Source organism: Narcine bancroftii, chromosome 4 (genome assembly GCF_036971445.1).
Source record: "Narcine bancroftii isolate sNarBan1 chromosome 4, sNarBan1.hap1, whole genome shotgun sequence".
Taxonomy (NCBI): Eukaryota; Metazoa; Chordata; class Chondrichthyes; order Torpediniformes; family Narcinidae; genus Narcine; species Narcine bancroftii.
In genome coordinates, this window is record NC_091472.1 from 89,097,894 (window position 1) to 89,113,624 (window position 15,731).

At 42.8% G+C, this 15,731-nt stretch overlaps 1 protein-coding gene and 1 long non-coding RNA gene across 5 annotated transcripts in view; one reads left to right on the plus strand and one right to left on the minus strand.

Annotated features, from left to right (window-relative positions):
- Nucleotides 1-15,731, minus strand: part of ninl (ninein-like) — a 142,606-nt gene that overhangs the window by 37,991 nt on the left and 88,884 nt on the right. For all 4 annotated transcript variants that reach the window (XM_069931897.1, XM_069931894.1, XM_069931895.1 and 1 more), the window contains 4 exons: nucleotides 12,951-13,061; nucleotides 12,217-12,306; nucleotides 5,785-5,938; nucleotides 2,899-3,020 (listed from right to left, as the gene is read on the minus strand). In XM_069931897.1, the coding sequence (XP_069787998.1) occupies nucleotides 2,899-3,020; nucleotides 5,785-5,938; nucleotides 12,217-12,306; nucleotides 12,951-13,061 (477 nt within the window). The remainder of the gene's footprint in view (nucleotides 1-2,898; nucleotides 3,021-5,784; nucleotides 5,939-12,216; nucleotides 12,307-12,950; nucleotides 13,062-15,731) is intronic.
- Nucleotides 2,367-9,076, plus strand: LOC138760800 (uncharacterized). The gene is made up of 3 exons (XR_011355879.1): nucleotides 2,367-2,440; nucleotides 7,940-8,060; nucleotides 8,952-9,076. It is a non-coding gene; the product is annotated as an uncharacterized lncRNA (long non-coding RNA).

The following is a 15,731-nucleotide window of genomic DNA, read 5'->3' on the forward strand; positions in this document are numbered from 1 at the left end:
GATTTGGATGGTGCACAAAAAAGATTTGTTAAGATAGCTCTAGCCGTAGCAAAAAAATGTATTATGTCAACCTGGAAATTGGAAGATAATTTGAGAATACAACAATGGTATGTAGAAATGAATAAATGTATTCCATTAGAAAAAATAACATATAATTTAAGAAATAATATTGAAATATTTGAACAAATATGGGAGCCATACATGAAACACAATAGAGAAAACCTACCGGGGACATCTATCACCTAAATTAACAAAAGGAGAAGGAAATGAAAAGAATTGACTCAGTGGAACTTCTTGTTTATTTTTATTGAATGACAACATTGTTTGACTGGTTTAATGTGTCTTAGATTTTGTACTTTAAATGAATGGGGGGGGAGGTAAGGAGGGTGGGATGGGAGGAGGGGGGGGGAGAAAATTACACTGTATATATTTGAAAAGGAAAATGTATGTATCTTGGTCAGTGTGGTTTATGGTGTGAAAAATAATTTTTTTTTTTAAAAAAAGCAAGATATTGAGGTGACTAATATTGAGGTACCTCAGTTGTGGAAATCCTGGAACAACAAATCTCTCTCTGCAACCCCTACTAGAACCCTCCTGAGCAGTAAACATTTACCTTTCAAGCACCAAACCCTGGTGAACTTTATACATGTTAAATTCTGTGCACAGCATAAGAATTGCCTGCAACCATTGAACTTGGAAGAATGAGAAGTGAGATTGAACTATGAACCAAAGAACTTTTCTTAAAATTACAAACACATCATACACGTGCGCTTAGAATTAGAAGGGGGTTAATTTGGGTCAGTTAAGTTAAGAGAGATTAGTTTGATTCCGTTTACATATTTTAAGATAATTAAAAACAACTTTTATTTAAGTAACTACTTGTCTTGGTGAATGTCTATTGCTGCTGGGTTTTGGGATCCTTTGGGTTCATAACAGTAGAACTACAGTTATTTTCTTTGGAAAGGTGGAAGCTGAGGGGAGATCTAACTGAGTGGTGTAAACTGATAGAGGGGTCTACATACAGTACAAGAATGGCTTACTTTCCTTAGCAGAGGAGACAAAATGTAGAATGCTCAGATTAAGTAATTGGTACAAGGATCAGAGTGGATGTGATGAAATGATTTTTGTTGGGTGAGGAATGGGTGTTAGTGGTAGAGCCTGGAACTCACTGACTGAAAGTGTGGTGGAGAGAGAAAAACCATCATCACATTTAACTTTTGAATGGGGACGAGACCTGCCAGGCCATGGACCATGAGCTGGAAGGCGGAATGAGGTAAAATATTTTTTATGGAGGGGGAAGCATTGACAGATGGAAGGGAATGTATTTTGGGAGGTCAATTGGGGTAAAGCAGGGACAATAAATGATAGGGCATGAAAGAATGTTAATGTACAAAGAAAAGTGATCCATGCCATCGTTCCCTCAAAGTAATAATGCAGATTGAGTGGGAGGCAAAGATGGCATAAGGCATGCTTGCCTTCACAATTCGGAGTATGGAATACAAGAGTTAGGATGCTACATTGTAACTTTATAAAATGCTGGATGATTGCATGCAGTTTTGGACATCATTCTGTAGGAAGGGCAAAACTGCTCTGGATTGTGCACAGAGAATATTCACCAGGATATGGCCTGGACTGAAGGTCTGATTATAGGAATAGATTAGTCAGGCTGGGCTGGTTTTCCCTGGAGCATAGGAGGCTGAGGGGCAAGCTGAAAGAAATATGTAAAATTATGAGAGGGAGTGATAGGGTAGATTGTAAAAATCTTCTCTCCCCCCCTCCCTCACAATAGGGGTGTCAAAAACAAAACCCCATAGACTTCAGGGGAGAGGAAGAAGTTTTAAAGGGGTCCAAGGGATGATTTTTTAAAAACACAAGAGTGATTGATAACATGCTGCCAGAGGTTGTGGATTCAGAGACAATTACTACATTATAGATGGAATTTTAATGGATACTTAAACAAGCAAGGTATGGAAGGTGAAAAAAAAATCTGCTGGAGGGTCTCAGCAGGGCAATCGGCTTCAATTGGACAAAAAGAATGGTCAACATGTTATGTCAGAACCCTTCATCAGGACAGTGTCAAAGGTATAGAAGAATACAGTCCTAATGCTCGTAATAGCTGCTGCAGCAAACATCCTCTGCCAGATGGGACCCTTCGCCATAAGCCACAACAGCTGGGGTCTGTATTAAGCTGAGCAGAGCTGGGAGCACTAAGCAGACTCACTCACTGTGCCAGTGAGGCTGGCTGGCAGCTGCTCTTTCAGCACCTGCTTACTCTCCTGTCATTGTCGTTTCTCTAAGCCTCTATGACACAGTGTTTGTTCTTTTCCGACTTGCTAACAGTTCTCAGGAGCAGGATATTGTGGTCACCTGGAAACTGCCTGTAAACAATTAGTCATGGCATCACACAGCACAGAAACAAACCCTTTCATGTTGACCATCAGTACGTATCTATACTAATCCCATTTACCAGCATTGTTCCGTAGCCTTCTATGCTATAGCGATTCAAGGGCTCGTCTAAATACTTCTTAAACGTTGCAAGGATACCTGCCTCCACCACCCAGTCAGTAGGTTTGATGCAAATTGGGTTAAACAGTCCTTCCTCAGTTCCCCTTCACTAATCCAATGTCCTCTAATTTTACACACCTCTGCTATGGGGTAAAGTTTTCTATTATCAGTCCTGTACATCTTTTTCACTCTGTCCTCATAATGGAAGCACATCATTCCAGGTATCATCCTGGCAAATCTCCTCTGCACCTTCCTGTACTGTTCAGACTCTGTGATGCTCTTTAGTTAATGAACTGGCTCAAACCTATACTTTAACTGCTCATATACAAAGATACTCACTTTCCAAAGATGGGGTACAATAGAGGAGGAGGTGACAAATTTTAAAAAGTGTACCTTTGTTTCCAATTGTATCTTGAGGTCTTGTACTTCCTGTAGATGGAGCCTCCTCTGGTGTTCAATTGCAATCTCGGTTTCAATGCTGATATTGGCACACAAGTCTTCCGAAGGGTTCTTATCTGTTTGGAACATAATGTTTGTAACCTTATGTTTCACTTTTCTAAATGAACACAAGAATAGAAAATTATAAACAGAGAATGGTAGAAATATTTAGCAGGTTAGGAAGCATCTGGAGAAAGAAACAGAGTTAATATTTCAGGTCAATAACCTTCGATATAGGAAGAATTGAAAACATCTTAAATTGCCAAAAATAAGTGAACAGAAGGGAAAGTTGGTGAAAGGGTGGTGTGCAAGTTTTGGAATCTGCTGGAAAGGGGGACAGGTGGAAATAACAAAGATGTCTGGAGGATCTAATACAGTATGGCCAGCAGAGGGAGGAAAAGGAAAATGAGCAAAGCTGGAAAAGCTGATTTAATTGAAATTACATCTCCTCCAGATATGCCTTTTGTTATTCATGATTTTTTGTTCATCTCTTTTGGCTACTATCAATTAATGTAGACAAATTCCCAAAAGGAATCTGGAGTTCCCTAGGTGACAAAAGGCACTTTCATACAGGGAAAACACCCGTCCATAAAGGCGGAGGTTCTTTGCCCTTGAGCCTAAAGACGTACCTTCCTGAATGCACTGAGCTCCGAGGCACCAATTCCAACCCTTCTCAGGGAAGGATAATTGGCACTCCACCGCCTGACCTGAATGTACAGCCACTGGAAGCAGCTGGTTAGAGGCAAGCTGATGATGCTGTCATCCCGCAACCCATCTCCCCACTCACCCCTATCCCTCCATGACCCCCTCAAGGCGGGGTGGTGGGTGACAGCCTCACTGGGCCACTTCAGCCTTTGGGGTCATTCTCTGCAGCTCAAAATGCGGCAGACCAATGGCCATCTTCCCTACCCATAATCCCCCACGCAGCTGGAACTGTTCTGAGAACCACTGAGCCATTCCAGCTGTGGGGGATTATGGGTAGGGAAGATAGTCATTGGTTTGCCACGTGTTTATGATGGGTGGCGCTACAGCACCAGTCCCCATCCCCCCAATCAGCTCCAGAGGGTGCTATGAGGCACCTCTGGATATGAATGGGATGCTGGAGCAGCCTTTTAGGGCTGCTGTCTGAAAGGCAAGTTTTAAGTTTTCAATCTGCTCGTCACCAGCCTCCAGGTGGGGGCCTGACATGAAATGGCCTCAAGTCAAAATAAGGCAAAAGAAATCATACCCCAAATATCAAGAACATGCTGGTTAATGCAGTTTACTCTCTCTTACCAGAGATTGGAGGTAAAATAATGCTGCAAAAATAAAAAAGGGAATATGGTAGGTCAGGAAATGAAACTTGATCACAGGAAATTCAGAGGGCAAGATAAAATTGTGTGGTAAACATGTCAAGGAATTTCAAAATCTTCTATAGGTATGTTAAACAGTAAATGGGTAGTGACGGGAAAGGTTGGACTGAAAAAGAGATGTACTCACGGAGACAGAGGATATGACCAAGAATAGTGAAAGCTGGTAGAGTCTCCGAAAAGGAAAAGATATTCACAACACAATTATGAGGGGATGGAAACTAATGGAGATACTAGAACCACGACAATCCAGATCTCAAACAAGTAAAGTCTCGTAGCTTATGCCAGGTCAACCATCTCTCTTTCAATGTCAGTAAGGCAAAGGAATAGGTCACAGACTTCCGGAAGAGGATGAAACTCACTCCCTTGACCACATCAATGGTGCTGAGGTGGAGATAGTAGACAGCTTTAAGTTCTTTAAGTTCCAATGACCTGCTCAGAGCCAACACACTTTAATTGTTGGGACTATTCATACAAAAAGTGTAACATTAGCAATTTATTAATAATATTATGAAGGAAGTGTTGTCACTGATTGTAAGAGGAATGGAATATAAAAGCAGGAAGGTTATAGTTATGGAAAGAATTGGTGAGATCACATCTGGAGAACTGTGCATGGCACTGGCCTCCTTATTTAAAGGATAATATTATATTCGAAGCATTTCAGAGAAGATGGATTCCTGGAATGGAATCAAACAATAAAGTCTGCAGATGCTGGGGTTGAGCACAATACACAAGCATGCTGCAGCATCCAGGGGAAGTAAACGGTGACCAATGTTATGGGCCAGAGTCTTCATCAAGGTATACCTTCATCAAGGCTCACTCTTTAATGGTGGTTACCCTTTACTTCCTTTGAATGGTGTTAACCTGCTGAGTTTCTCCAGTGTTTTTGTGCAAGATACCTGGAATGGATAGGTTGTCTTTGGAGGAAAGGTTAGACAGGTTAGGCTTGTATTTGCTGCAGGCTTTGGATGAAATACAAGATTTCTGAGGGTCCTGACAAGTGAAGATAGAAAGGATACTCCTCGTAGCAGAGTCTAGAGCTAGAGATCCCTGTTTAAAACAAAGGGATGCCCACACAATTGAAACATGGCAGATTTTTCCCCCCCCCTCTCAGAGGGTTACAAGTCTTTGCTCTCTTCCTCTGAGTGGTGGAAGCAAAGTCCTTTGAAGGCACAGCTGGCTACATATTTGATGAGCAAGACAGTGAAAGCATGAGTTGGGCATTCGGGAATGCAACATTGAGTTTACAAGCCATGATCTTATTGAATGGCTTGAGGGACCACATGATCTACTCCTTTTCATTCATGATACTGAGATGCACATTCCCCAAACCATTTCAGACTTGAACCGTCATCTTAAGAAATTCTATATTTCACCACCCAATTTTTCCACTATTCTTCTGCAGTAGAGTGGTGGGAGGGTGCGAATAATGAAGAAGTGCTCAGGGATGGTTGTTGGCATGCACCATCTTGTTAGACTTGTCTTCACTTACCAGGATCTAGGGCACACCCGATGACCTGATCACCAGCTCGCATTGAAAGAGAATCCTTGTTACTGCCGCCTGAGCAGTGGTGCCTCCTGATGTGCAGCTGTGAGCGAAGGCCCTCCGTTTCAGACTGCAGTTCATCATTGCGATCACGCAACTCCTGCAGAAATCAACACAGAAAACTTAGAAGTAGCAATTGACCTCAGTCCCTCCAGAATGGAGAAAACCGAGTAATTGCTGCAAGTGACTGAAGATTCATTTTACATGCACTGATTCTAATTAAATAAAAAATACATCTTCCACCCACTGCATTTAGCAGTAAAGGCTGCCCTGGAATACTCAGAAGTCCATGGCTACTGGTGTTTGGGCCCTAATACAGAGAGCAAGATGTCACACCCCTATCTCATCTACTTGACCAACCCAACAGTGAGATTTTCACTCCTTGTAAAAATATGCCTTTTCTTGTACTGTATACAAAAACAACCGGGCAAGGCAAAAACTCTGCATTTATACACCAAAGGTTTGTCAGCCGGTCTTAAAAATTGGGCAAAAGTGAGCCATTGGCATAGGTTTCAACAGACCCAAGACAAACCATCAAATTCACTGCATCTCTTGCACTATCATGTCTGACTCATTCCAGCAGTGACAAATTCAGAACGGATGATGATAATTCAGCAATTCTGTTTGTGAACTGCATTATGTCCAGGCTATTAGATATCAACCAAGGATTAAAAAAAAGAGAAAAGACATAGCAGGATATAGATCAATTGAAAACATGAGCAGAGAAATGGCAGATGGAGTTTAATAATCGAGACAAGTGTGAGATGTTGCATTTTGCAAGGTCAATGCAAGAGGAATTCATACAATAAATGGTAGAACAACGATGAACAGAAGTATCTCCGTGCATTGCATAGCTCCACAAAAGTAGCAACACTAGTAGATCAGGTGCTGGGCCTTCATCAGTTGGGGCATTTAGTATTAAAGTTGACAAGTCACGTTGCAGCCCTTATAAAATTTTGGTCAGGCCGTATTGTGTGCAGTTGTGGCTGATTGTGAAGACTTTGGAGGGGAGGCAAAAGAGATTTGAGGGACCACATGATCTACTCCTTTTCATTCATGATACTGAGATGCACATTCCCCAAACCATTTCAGACTTGAACCGTCATCTTAAGAAGCCTATTAGCTACAAGGAGATTATGGACAGTTTGATTGTTTCCTCTGGTGTTTTGGAGGCTATGGGGTGACCTGATAGAAACATTCAAAATTATAGGAGGCATGAATTAGGTAGATGGTTATTATTTTTTAAGGGGGTGAAAGTTTAAAGATTTATGAGGCAAGATTTTTTTTTCATTTAAAAAAAAACAGACTGGTAGGTGCCTGGAACTCATTGGCTGGAGAAGTCGTTGAAGAGATACAATTGCAGCATTTGAGGTATTTAAATAGCCAAGTGTACAGACAGGAAAAGAAGAGATATATAGGGATATAGATTATGTGCAGGCAGATAGGATTAATTTGAATTGAAATCATGGTCAGCACAAACAGGGTGGCCTGAAGAACCCATTCTTGTGGTGAACTGTTCGATGTTCTATGAGGAACTTGTATCCGAACAGGTCGAAGACTTAAGAAAGCTATTTTTACACTGCAGCAAGGTAACAGGTGGGACAATGAGCTTCTCTTTCTATTTTATGATTGCAGCAATAGTTTCAATAATATATTGGTTTAAAAAAAAAGTAATCAATGCTCAGTCATACAACTGTTACAGGTTTCAAGCACCAACATAAGTATCCAGTGACAATGAAATAGAAAAGTGCATAATCTGTTGTTCACCATCGCCAGTTAAATTTCAAAAGATATGCATAAAGAGATTCCTATAGCCAGCTTGTTCTACAATCAACACTGATGTTAATGAAGTTTCAAGATACTCTTTATTCTACCTCCTCTTGCTCTGTTCTTTTCAACAACTGATTGATTTAGTATTGGTTGTCAAACAATAAAACTGGGCCCTTTGTTGAGGTGATTATGAACATTAATTTCTTGCATCAATGTCTTCTTTCGCGTGGCTTCGCGGACGAAGATTTATGGGGGGTAATGTCCACGTCAGCTGCAGGCTCGTTTGTGGCTGACAAGTCCGATGAGTGATTAAATCCCTCTGGTTTGTTAGGATTCAAAACAAGAGAAGGAAGTGCTCACTACAAATGTCCTTTGAACCTCATCTAAATTTTGGAAGGGATGCTGAAGGAAAAATGAAAAAAGCAACAAATGGAAAGTGTGCAATTTGACAGGTAAAATGATTTTAAACAGCAGATAAAACCTGACTCACTGAAGAAGAAAAAAAAAATCACAATTTATAGTATGCTCACCTTCACCCTCTAGTAACTCCACAGGAAGGCATTAGAATAAAGAATAAAGTAGTTGAATTAGTTATTTCATTATCCCGACAAGAAACAAGAGAGGTTTGACCACAAAAAGGACTTTTTCCATATATCATGGTAGCATTTCTCAGTAACCAAGTTGCTCTCTCAAGTGATGAATCATTATTTCTAGAAACTGAACAGTTCCTTAAAACATGCATGCAGGTCAAATACAGATCTCAACAACATTGTAAGTGACAAATTGACAAACCAATTCTTTCTTGCAAGATTTCACATCGCCTAAATAGGATGATCAGACTTAATTTTAGTAGAACAACAAATTCCCAATACAATAAACATATACAAATTTATTTTATAATAGGGTGATGCAATATATTTGTCCAGTCTGTGTATTTGATCCGGAAACAGGAAGTTGGAGAGAACAAGTTCTTAATATGAAGATAGACAAACAGAAATTTCAAATCTTCACATTTGGAAAAAATCCATACCCACATCCACCTTTCCTTTCTTCATCATCCTCCAATAGGTTGTTCGAATCCATGTCCATTTTTTCCACAACGAATCCATCCAATCAGGTCTCTACCCCACCACAGCATTAACATGGTGGGTCACCTAATTTGATGCATCCACAACCATTGCAAAGAATCCCGCATGCTTCTCAACCTGACTGCCAAACTCGGCATGACATCTTCATTTATCAACGTCTGACAAGGTTGTGCAGTCATATCCCAGACCTATACATCTCCCGTTGCTCATGAGAAGATCTGATCCCTCTTGTTCATCATTTCTTTTCCTTTCTAGGTGCTGTTTCGTAAAATCATCAAACGCAAGCATCAGCTTGCACATGTTCTCCAAGGTCTTCAGGATATCTCTCTCCAGTGCCTTTCCCCCTATGCCCTGAGCATCCATGATCTTATGCTCTTCATTTAGGTAATGGAAAATAAAAGAAAAATTCTTCAAGAAACTCAAAGCCTTAGCCTTTGGCATAAGCAACAAACATGGTATCCAGCAACTCCATCCTGCACCCTAAACACTGAACCATAGCTCCAAGCAGACCACGATCAATGCAGCACTAGAAGCACCTCCATTAAGTTATTGGTGTTCACTTATGCCTCAACTTCTTCACTGTTGAAGCCTCTCTCTTACTTTGGTCATTTCTGTAAGTTACAAACAGCCTGCCTCTCCTGGATATTCATTCTCCCTCAGCCAGAGACAAAGTGACCCATTCCCATGCTGCCACCACTCTGAACAAGGCAAGTAAAACACAAAAATTTATAGACACCGTGGTTGAAGTAAAAATACAATTCCGGAGAAGCGCAGCAGGTTAAACTGTGTCCTTTACATAGCAAAGGTAAAAATACATAATTGACATTTAGGGCTTGAGCCCTTCATCAAGGTATGGAAAAATATCAGCAGGTGTCTGAATAAAAGGGTAGGTGGAGGCAGGGGTTGCAAAGACAGGAGGTAATAGGTGGAAAAGGGAGGGAGGGGACAGCAGCAAGCAAGGAGAGGAGGGGTGGTTGAGTGAATAAGAGAGGGAAGAGGGGCAGGAGAGCTGGAAGGGGAGAGGGGAGGTGAAAAGGAGAGCAGGTTAGCAGAAACCGGAAAAGTCGATGTTAATGCCATCTGGCTGGAGAGCATCCAGACAGAGAGTCAGGTGTTGTTCCTCCAGTTTATGGGTGGTCTTGATGGGATAGTATGAAGCCTTGAACAGACAAAGGAGTATGGGAGTGTGACGCAGAACTGAAATGGTTGGCTACTGGAGGTCTCTGTCACTGGTGTGGACGGAGTGAAGGTGCTCAGCCTAACGATCTCCCAATCTGCATCCAGTCTCTCCAATGTAGAGAAGGCCATAAAGGGAGCACTGGATGTTGTAAATCAATCCTGCAGATACACAAGTGAAGTGTTGCTTCACTTAAAAGGCCTGTTTGAGGCTCCGGACTGTGATGAGGAAGGAGGTGTGGGCACAGATCCAGAGCAGGCAGCTAGTCAGTATGAGGTGTCCAGGAGGACGAAGAAGGGTTAAAGTGGGAGAGGGAGTCTTGGGTGGGGGGGGGGGGGGTGCCCACTCTGGATCTTTTTATTCCAACTGCCACCAAGGCATCAACCACCTCAACTTCACCACTCCCCTCTTGTATTCTGATCTTACTTTCTTCAAATGCTCTGCCCTGCAGTGTCTCTGCAAAAATCCCAGCCTCACCATCAAACCCACAGACAAGGGTGGTACTGTTGTGGTCTGGCACATTGACCTATGCCAGTCGACAGCTCTCAGACACCTCCTCCTACCTACTCCTCCCTCAGGACCCCACCAAGACTCATCAAGCCACTGTCTCCAACACCATCTCTAATCTCATCACCTCTGGTTACTTCCCTCCCACGGCTAACAACCTCATTCTCTCCATCCTCGCACTGATCGTTTCTACCTTCTACCCAAGATACACAAACCCAACCATTCAGGTAGACCCATTGTTTCCACTTGCTCTTGCCCCACCGAACTAGTTTCATCTTAACATCACTCTATATTTTCTCCCCAGTCCAATCCCTCCCCACCTACATCTGTGATACTTCTGACTTCAGATTCCCTGAACTGGACCGCCTCATCTTCTCAATTAATGTCCAATCCCTTTATACCTCCACCCCCTATACAGAAGGTCTTAAAACTCATTGGTTCTTTCTGGACCAGAAGCCCTCTATCACCACCCTACTCCACATGGCAGAACTTGTCATCATTCTAAACAGCTTTTTTTTTAAAAAACTCATCTCATTTTCTTCAAATCAAAGGAGTAGCCATGGGTACCCCCATGGGTCCCAGCTATGCCTACCTGTTTGTGGGCCATCAACTTTTCCTCCATTATATTGATGACTACATCTGGGCTGCCTCATGCACCCAGCATGAGTTCGTCAACTTCATTCACTTTGCAACCAACTTCCATCTCGATCTCAAACTCAACTGGCTCATCTCAGACAACATTCTCCCCTTTTTGGATCTCTCCGTCTCCTTCTCGGGAGACAAGTTTTCCATCAACAGAAGTTACAAACCCACCCACTCTCACAACTTCCTTGATTACACCTCTTCACACCCTGACCCTTTGCAGGGATTCTATTCCCTTCTCTCAATTTCTCTTTCTCCATCACATCTGTTCCCAAGATGAGGTCTTCCAGTCCAGATCTTCTGAAATGTCTGCCTTCCTCCACAAACGTGGCTTCCCCTCCACCACCATCAAATCAGCCCTCACCTGCATCTCCTCCATTTCCTGCTCATCTGCCCTGGCCCACTCTGCCCCGAGATGCAACAAATACTCCATCAGCCTCCGCATCCAATACATTATCCTCCAGAATTTCCAGCACTTAAAACAGGATCCCATCATCAGACACATCCTCCCCTCTCTGCCTTCCATAGGGACCGCTCCCCTGTGACTCCTTCGAGCACTTATCCCTCCCCACCAATCACTCCCCACCTCTCCCCGGCACAGTTTCTGTGGTCGCAGGAGGTGCCACCCTTGGGTTCACACCTCCTCCCTCACCACAGTCTGGGGACCCAAACAGGCCTTTCAAGTGAAGATACTTGTATGTCTACAGGACTGATTTACAGCATCTGGTGCTCCCTTTGTGGCCTTCTCTATATCAGAGAGACTAGGTGCAGACTGGGAGATAGCTTCGCTGAGCACCTTCACTCCATCCGCACCAGTGACAGAGATCTCCCAGTATATGCATTTTTATCTTTGCTATGTAAAGGTTTCTCCAGCATTGAGTTTTTTTACTCTGAACAAGGCAATGTCTCTTCAGTTTCTAAGCATTCAGACAGCCCTCCACATCCCCAATGCTCCCCAGATCTTTGACTTTCCCCAGCCCAACATTCCCAGATCTCCCACATCTCTCAGATTCTGGCCTCCCGACTTGGACCGCTCCATCTGGTGATGATGCCTTGCCCTAAAATTCCCTCCTTTTGTCTTCCATTTCTCTTTTAAGTGCTCCAAAATACTGAGCTCTTTGGCCAAAACGATTTAACACCTGGCCTAACTGTTCTTTATTTGGCTCACAAAAGCCTGACATGACCATTACCTACCCTGCACTCTTGTTCATATGCCATTATAACCTCTGCAAAGCGCTCCTCTTGCCCAAAGAGTTCCATATTTGGATTATCCAGTGCTCCGAACTGCACTCGTGGAGTTAGGGATGGAGGGGTGTGGAGAAAAGAGAGAAGAAAGATAAATACACATTAGATAGCATACAGCATAGCTGTTCCACGGGTCCCATGATCTACTGTTGGTTGGGTGGGTGGGCAGGCACACTGAAAGAGCAGCAACAGTTTGGATTGGATGGTACAACCCAACATCAGACTGTCACTCCACCCTTGGTCAAGGTTGCAACACATGCCACTCTGTATAAATCTGATGACCAGCTAAACCCCACCCCCTTCCAAAAGCCTGTGGAGTTTGTTGTTTCTTCTTGCAATTGCGTGAGTTTTTCTCAGGTGCTCCAGTTTCCTCCCACATCCCAGAGATATGCAGATCAGTAGGTTAATTGGCTGCTGTAAAGCCCTCTTATTGTGCGGGTCAGAGAGAGAACCTTGGTTTTGGTGGGGCAGGGGGAGAGCAAGTAGATTAAGTGGAGTTGTAGGAATCAGGTAAATAGGTGCTTGATGGTTAGCATGAACCCAGAGGGCTGAAGGGCCTGCTCCCATGGTGAATCTCTTACTGACAAAGTCTGTGGAACAACTCTCAGCAGTATCCTCATCAGGATGAAGGAAACTGTATATTTATCCCACCTCCAAATCTTGAACAAGAAGGCAGTACTTGCTTTGTCTTTCAGCATGTAGTCAAGGTCCTTCCGTAATCTGTCAACTAACTTCTCGGATTCCACCAACTTTTCCACTGTTTCAGTCAGTTCTTTCTGCAACCGCTGACTCTCCTGTTGAAGAGGAAAGCTCTCACAAAGTAATCAGGTGTAAGTTAGTTGTCTGCTAGGCATCCATATGTTCTCACCTCCTACCCAAAAGCCTAAGGGTTCAACCCTGGGTACAACATCCAGGCTGGTGTTCCACATGCAGAACCATGGTGAGTACTGCACTATCAGAGAGGTCACCTTTCAGATCAAACATGAAGCAAAGGCCCCATTCCAGAAGCTCCTACACCTCTGTGGTTCAGAATTGATCTTATGATCTAGACCATAGCTTACCCCTCAGCCTAAAAGTAGTTTTCGACACTCAGAGGATGTCGTGAGTGCATTCTCCCTTGATGCTTAGAATCAGACTAAAATGAGAAAAAAAGTTCAGGTTTTCCCAAATATCTACTTACCACCACCTATAAGGGTGCCAGATCAATTCCAACCTCTGCTCTGCTCAGGTCCTGCGGCCTGGTTCTAGTTAAATCAGTAAATCTGCAGATGCCAGGGTAAAGTACAATGCAAATATGCCAGAGAAAATCATTCACAAAGGGCCCAGGCCACAAACGTTTGTCACCCTTTATGGATGCTGTGTGACATGCTGAGTTTCTCCAGCACATTTGTGTATTGTACCTGTGGCCTGATTCTTCTTTCCCATGCCCCCATCAAAACAAGGGGTCAATCGGTCTATTCTTGCTCCTGCCTCTTGTGTCCTAATGTGAAAGGCACTGAAGTCTCTCTTCACATATCTTCCAGATGACCCACTCCTTCTCTTACTTCTTCCCTCTGGTGCTGTCACCTTCTTCCTGACTGAGCTGGGGAAGGAGGTGAAATGGTCCCTTGTGGCGATGATGGTGATTAGACTTGATCTAATGCATCTCTGGTGTATTCACTCACCACTTCAATACACTCAACAGAGTGCAGTCACCAGTTACTGCCCTCAATGGGCAATGGGCAAGGCAGATCCAGTGGAACAAAACCACTTTCCTATCTTCATACAGCGACCAGTGCAAAGAAGAAACAAGGAACTTTTGATTCCCTGCCTCCCTCTTGTTCCATATTAATGACCAGATTGAAACGGGGGGCAGAAAAATGGAGAAAGAAAAAGTGCAATCTTTTAGCCTTTACATTTGACGTTTAATGTCAAATAGTTTGCACCATTAACCTAACATGGAAGGCTGCGATTTTGAGTCCAAAATATAGAACACAGAACACATTACCCTTTTTCACCCCAGCCATGATGATACAAGGCCACCACTGATCTGCTGGGGACAACGGCGGATCCACTCTTGGCCCTAACATTATTTTCTCTCTATCCTCTGACTGTTTAACTAAATGTCAGTCTCGTCCTTGAATATGTTCAATAACTCTGCCGCCACATCCTTCTTTGGTAGAGAATTCCAAAAATGCACAACTTCTCTGAGAGAAGAAACTCCTCCCCATGTCCATCTTAAATTGGCAACTAATTCTTCTCAAATATGGACTAAAGTTGCAGATAACAATAGAAGAAACATATTCTCAGCAGCCACGCCTCTGCAACATACGTTTTTAATAATATCACCTCCCATTCTTCTCCACTCCAATGGCCATAGGTCCAAACTGGTCAACCTCTCTTCATACAATCATCCCAGAAATCAAATTAGTCAACCTTCTCTGTACTAACTCCAATACTATATGAATAAGCACCTTCTGTGATTATTTTCTTCAGTCCTTCTGGGAACTTTTCAGCAGCTTCAGTATCAGCCGTAGCACTCTATCCAGTAATCTTTAAGCTATGATGCTGCCCTCACAAAAAAATTGATCTAACCACCCATGATTACCTATAAATTCCACTTTCTCAACACTTTCATAACCATCATCCAATGATTTCGGTTTCAGCTTATGAAAAAGAGTGACTGATTTCTCCTTAAGTACAAGATAGTTTAACAGAACAATATGCTTTGTACACCCATCAATCCACTTGAGCAATAGACTTTACATTTTCTCCATTCCTGGATGCCAACTAAAAGAGATCACTTTGTTGCTAACAAAACCAATCTTAACTCCGGCAGCTTTCAAGACTTTTTCTCTCTGCTTGTATAGTACAAATGGTGGAAGCAGGCAGGTTCAACTCACGCACAATGTCTTTACTTCATTCACCACTAACCAAACGCTTAATTATGTCCAGTTTTACGTCAAGCGTAACATCCTTACGAGCTCTCTTAGGCTTTTCCAGAACCTTGGGACACATCCTGCTAATGGATGGACAACATAAACCGAGATAAAGCACAGATGTTCACAGACACAGTTCAAAGTCTTGATGCTGGGTGTAGTTTCTGGGGAAGGAGCTGTGCGGGGTGCATGTGCAGCTGCTCCTATAACGTCTCACATCAAGCGAGAAACCTTTCATAAAAGCAAACATGGCTTTCTTCATAAAAGTGAATTTTCTTAATTTGAGTATTTGTAAAGCAGGGTATACCTACATATACCCTCTTAAATTGAGGGCCCAAAACTCCAAGTTCACTCTCACCAGTGTCCCATAAAATCTCATCAAAACCTTTCCCTCGCAATAATTCCATTACCCTTGTTACTTGCTGTACCTGCAGACCAAGTTGAAAGTATTTTAAATCTGCTGATACCATAAATCTGAGATAAAGGTCAAGCAGCATCTGTTGATCGAAAATAAGGTTTATGTTTCGGGTCTGAGTCCCTTTATCA